The 5,219-nt window shown below is 37.4% G+C and overlaps 1 gene segment (V, D, J or C); it reads right to left on the bottom strand.

Annotated features, from left to right (window-relative positions):
• Window positions 1–275: 275 nt before the first annotated feature.
• Window positions 276–1,093, bottom strand: LOC102968300. The segment is given in 2 exon segments: window positions 276–682; window positions 791–1,093. Coding segments are annotated over 2 exon segments (387 nt in total).
• Between the last annotated feature and the right edge of the window lie 4,126 nt (window positions 1,094–5,219).

Genomic DNA, 5,219 nt, shown 5'->3' with positions numbered 1-5,219 from the left:
GAGGAGTTCATGTTTTGTTTTCTGGGTTGGCTGACAGAAGAAATGATAAATGAAAACTCATATAGTTAACCTTGAGGTCAACCTCAAGGCCAGTCTTTGAGCATCTTGGTATTGTATGATCAGAACACTATCTTCTCCATCATTCTGTAATACTATTTATTATCATGTAGTTTCTACAAAGACCAAAAACCTGCTAAATTAAGTTTATCAGACATGGAGTTGTAGAATTATATAGAAATATCTGAGTCTGCTCAGCTCTATTTGCCTCATTTGGCATCATACAGCAAGAGATCTCTGATAATACCACAGGAAGAGACCATCAGTCTCCAAAAACTCCCCTACCATGGTGGTTTGTGTTCAGCTCCCCCTGCAGTCCCAGACACTGTGTCACGCACAGCACAGAAGTACTTGGCCTCATCGCTGCCAAGGGCTCGGGATTTCCTCAGGTGGAAGGTGGTTTCATGGTTCTTAAATTCAGCCTCAAAACCTTTGATGCCTTTAACCAGGGTGTCCCCTGAAAAGTACTTCAGTAGAACCTGGAGTCCTTGGTTGGGGTGCTGCATGTACCAGAAGAGATAAGGAGTTCCACTATAGGAATAGTTGCACCTCAGCTCCAGAGGGGCTCCTTCGGAGACAGTGACATGGACATCAGGCTGCGTCACTGACTGGGCTCCGGTGTCTCCTGCAAAATCAGTGTTGTATCAGTGAAAGCAGTGCACACTTCACAATGAAAAGTCAGTATTTCCAGCTGAATCTGTAGAACTATAGACTAATATGAAATTTTACTCACGCGGGGCAAATATCCCCAGTGTTGAGATAAGCAACAGGAACATGGCCGAGCAGTAGAAAAGCAGTGGGCTCTTCTCAGGAAAATCTCCCCTGAGCAGACAGGAAACTGGCTGAGGAAACCAAGCCCTCGGACATAAGAAGGGTGGAGAAAGTAAAGTTGGACAGGTTCCTTGCTGAGATAAAAATGCAAAAGCTGCTGCGATGAGCCTGGAGCTTTCTGACGGATGATTCTTGTCCCTGTCTCTGTCTGCAAAGAGCTCAGCCAGCTGCAGGGGGGAGGGCGTGAGCAGATGATGTTGACAACAAGATCTCTAGTTTGTGCAGCATCGTCCCCTGGAGGCCCCTCCAAGAACTAGTTTATGTGTTCCTTCTGTTTTCTGAGGTATGAAAAGTTCTGCACAATATATTTCTTCCTTCCCAAACCTATGATGGTGTATTCTTCCTGGAGTCTGTTAGAAATGAGGTGTCATATAAAAGTAGACTAACAAGTAATTTCACTGAAAAATCAGTTTTTTTAAAAAATATATCAGATTCAGAATTCAAGTTACAACCCAACATTTAAAATGTTTAAGATGCATTCAACCCTTATCAAAATACCACCAGCATTTTTCACAGAGCTGGAACAAAAAATCCTGAAATTTGTATGGAACCACAAAAGACCCCAAATGGCCCAAGCAACCCTGGAAAAAGAACAAAACTGGAGGCATCACGATTTGGGATTTCAATTATGTTACAAAGCTATAGTCACCAAGACAGCTTGGTATTGGTATTGGTACAAAAATCAACATGCAGATCAATGGAACACAATAGAAAACCCAGAAATGGACTCACAACTATATGGTCAACTCATCTTCAACAAAGCAGGAAATAATATCCAACGGGAAAAAAAGACAGTCTCTTCAACATATGGTGTTGGGAAAACTGAATGGCGACATGCAGAAGAATGAAATAGACCACTTTCTTATACTACACACAAAAATAAATTCAAAATGGGTGAAAGACCTAAATGTGAGACAGGAAACCATCAAAATCCTAGAGGAGAACACAGGCAGCATCTCTCTGACCTCAGCCACAGCAACTTCTTACTAGACACATTGCCAAAGGCAAGGGAAACAAAAACAAACGTGAGCTATTGGGACCTCATCAAGATAAAAACCTTCTGCACAGCAAAGGAAACAATCAACAAAACTAAAAACCTACAGAATGGAAGAAGATATTTGCAAACAACATATCTGATAAAGGGTTAGTATCCAAAATCTATAAAGAATTTATGAAACTTAGCACCCAATAAACAATAACCCAGTTAAATGGGTCAAAGACATGAATAGACACGTTTCCAAAGAAGACATCCAATTGGCTAACAGATACATGAAAAGATGCTCAACATCACTAGTCATCAGAGAAATAGAAACCAAAACCACCGTGAGACATCACTTCATATCTGTCAGATGGCTAAAATGAACAGCTCAGGAGAGAGCAGATGTTGGCTAGGATATGGAGAAAGAGGAATGCTTTTGCACTGTGGTGGGAACACAAACTGGTATAGCCACTCTGAAGAACAGTATGGAGGTTCCTCAAAAAATTAAAAATAGAACTACCCTATGACCCAGCAATTGCACTACTAGGAATTTATCCAAAGGATACAAAAATGTTGATTTGCTGGGGGGAGGGTTCACATGCACCCAAATATTTATAGCAGCACTACCAACAATAACCAAATTCTGGAGACAGCCCAAATGTCTATCCTCTAAGGAGTGGATAAAGATGTGGTATATATATACAATGGAATATTACTCAGCCATAAAAAAAAAAGAATGAAATCTTGTCATTTGCAATGACATGGATGGAGCTAGAATGCATTATGCTAAGTGAAATAAGTCCATCAGAGAAAGATAAATACCATATGATTTCACTCATATGTGGAATTTAAGAAACAAACAGACGAACATATGGGAGGAGGGGAAGAGAAGAGAGGGAAACAAACCACAAGAGACTCTTAAGGTTAGAGCACAAAGGGTTGATGGAGGGAGGGAGGTGGGGAGTAGGCTAAATGGGTGATGGGTATTTAAGGAGGGCACTTGTGATGAGCAGTGGGTGTTGTATGTAAGTGATGAATCACTGAATTCTACTCCTGAAAGCAATATTGCACTGTATGTTAACTAACTAAAATTTAAATTTAAAAAAAGGGTGAAAAAAGATGCATTCCAAAATTATTCAGCATACAAAGAACCAGAAACATTGACCAATATCTAAGTGAAAGATAATCTACAACTGCAAATGTCAAGATGACTAAGATGCTGGAACCAGTAGACAAAGAAGTGAAAGCAACTTTTTAAACTGTATTCCCTGAAGTAAAAGGAAGCACATTTGAAATGAATGATAAAATGGGCATTCTCAACAAAGAAATAGAAATGACAAAAAGAAGCAAATGGGAATTTTAGGACTGGAAAATACAATACATGAAATAAAATCCCACAGTAAGGGCTCAATAGCAAAATGAAGAGGACAGTGAAAGAGTAAGTGAACTTGAAAACAGATCAGTAGAAATTATCTAACTCAATGATTATCAATGAAGGATGACTCTTCCTCCCCGAAGGAGACATTCCTTAAATCTGGGCACACTTTTGGTTGCCACAATTTGGGGGGTAGAGTACTAGTGGCACCTAGTGGGTGGAAGCTAGGCATATTTCTAGGAAGTCTGACAATTAGGGAGGACAGCCTCCTCCCACAATAAAAAGTTATTTGACCTAAAATGTTAATAGTGCCAAAGTCAAGAAACCCTGATCAAAACTTCAGAACAAGAAAAAAAAATTGAAATAAAAATGGACACAACCCTAAAGACCTGTGCAACAATATCAAAAAGTCTAAAATATACGTCAGTAGAGCCCCAGAAGGAGAGGATAAAGAGATTAGAGCAGAAAACATGCTTGAAAAGGGAATCGCCAAAAACTTGCCAAATTTGATGAAGAACATAAATATAAAAATTCAAGAATCTTGGCAAACTCTGAACAGGATAAAACCAAAGAAAATTGCACCTAAACACATCATAACTGAACTATTGACAAGCAAAAATTATATAATAATATATATAATATATGCAAAATAACATACATATAACATTGGCTAGAGAATATATATACATATATTATATATATATATATATATATATATATATATATATACTTCAAGTATGTGCATTTTATTGAACTTCAATTATAGATTAGCAAAAGGCAAATGCCATACCTAAGATTGGTCATCCAGTCTTTATGTATATATGTGTATATATTGCAGCTAGAAAAGGAAGCAAGACATTGTACATTATATTGGAGAGCAATTATTTTAATGACCATGGATTTCTCACCACAAAACTCTCAGACAGTGAAACAGCATCTTGAAGGCACAGAACAACAACACCTATCAACACAAAATTACAGATCTGGTGGAAAAACCTTTCTGAAATAAAGGTGAAATAAAGATGGTTTCAGTTGAAGAACAACCAAAAAATATAGATATATTTTTTTCAAGTTTTAAAATGCATACAGCTATTTCAAGCAAATATTATAACATTCAGTGGTAAGGTTTTCAATGTGTATAAATGTGATAAATATGAACAACTATAACAAACTTCAGGACTGGTGGATAAAGAGCTATATAGTGCAAGATTTCAACATTTTACATGAAACAGTATATTATTAACTCTCAGTAGTCTCTGAATAATAGGTATATACATTGTAATCTCTAGAACCAACACTCAAAACATGCAAAGAGATATAGCCAACAGCCAATATATAAAACGGAATATTAGAAAGTATTCAAGTAATCCAAAAGAGTCAGGAAAAAAAAGAGAAGAGAGAACCAAAAAATAAAGATAGGTCATGAAAAACAATAATAAAACAGAAAAACAGTAATAAAATAGTATGCATGCAGTACCTAAATCTATGAAAGTAATGCACAGCAACAGAGAGAAGATGATTTTCTGAGGTCACAGGTAGAGGGAGAGAGACACCCACTGGGGATGATGGAAAGGTTCATTACCTTGATTGTGGCATATACATAAATTGAAACTGATCAAATTGTACACTTCGTATATGTACAGTTTATTGTACTTCAATTCTAGATTAGCAAAAGACAAATGCTGTACCTAAGAGATTGGTCATTCAGCCTTTACGCTTACCGATTTGTGTCCCTTCTACAATTCCCAACACGAATCCCGATGAACTAAAAATTAACTCTAGGAGGGCACTTGTGATGATCACTGGGCGTTGTATGTAAATGATGAATCATTGTTCTACTCCTGAAACCAATATCACACTGTAGGTTAACTAACTAGAATTTAAATACATTTTTTAAAGGAAAAAAAAACTGTTTTCCCCCTTCTTCCTACTCCAGTCTCCCAAATCCTAAGGAAAATGTGTCTTGGGCTGTTTTGT

This window comes from Panthera tigris, chromosome B3 (assembly GCF_018350195.1).
Source record: "Panthera tigris isolate Pti1 chromosome B3, P.tigris_Pti1_mat1.1, whole genome shotgun sequence".
Taxonomy (NCBI): Eukaryota; Metazoa; Chordata; class Mammalia; order Carnivora; family Felidae; genus Panthera; species Panthera tigris.
Note: the sequence above shows the minus strand (reverse complement) of the source record. Positions and strands in the feature narration are given on the sequence as shown.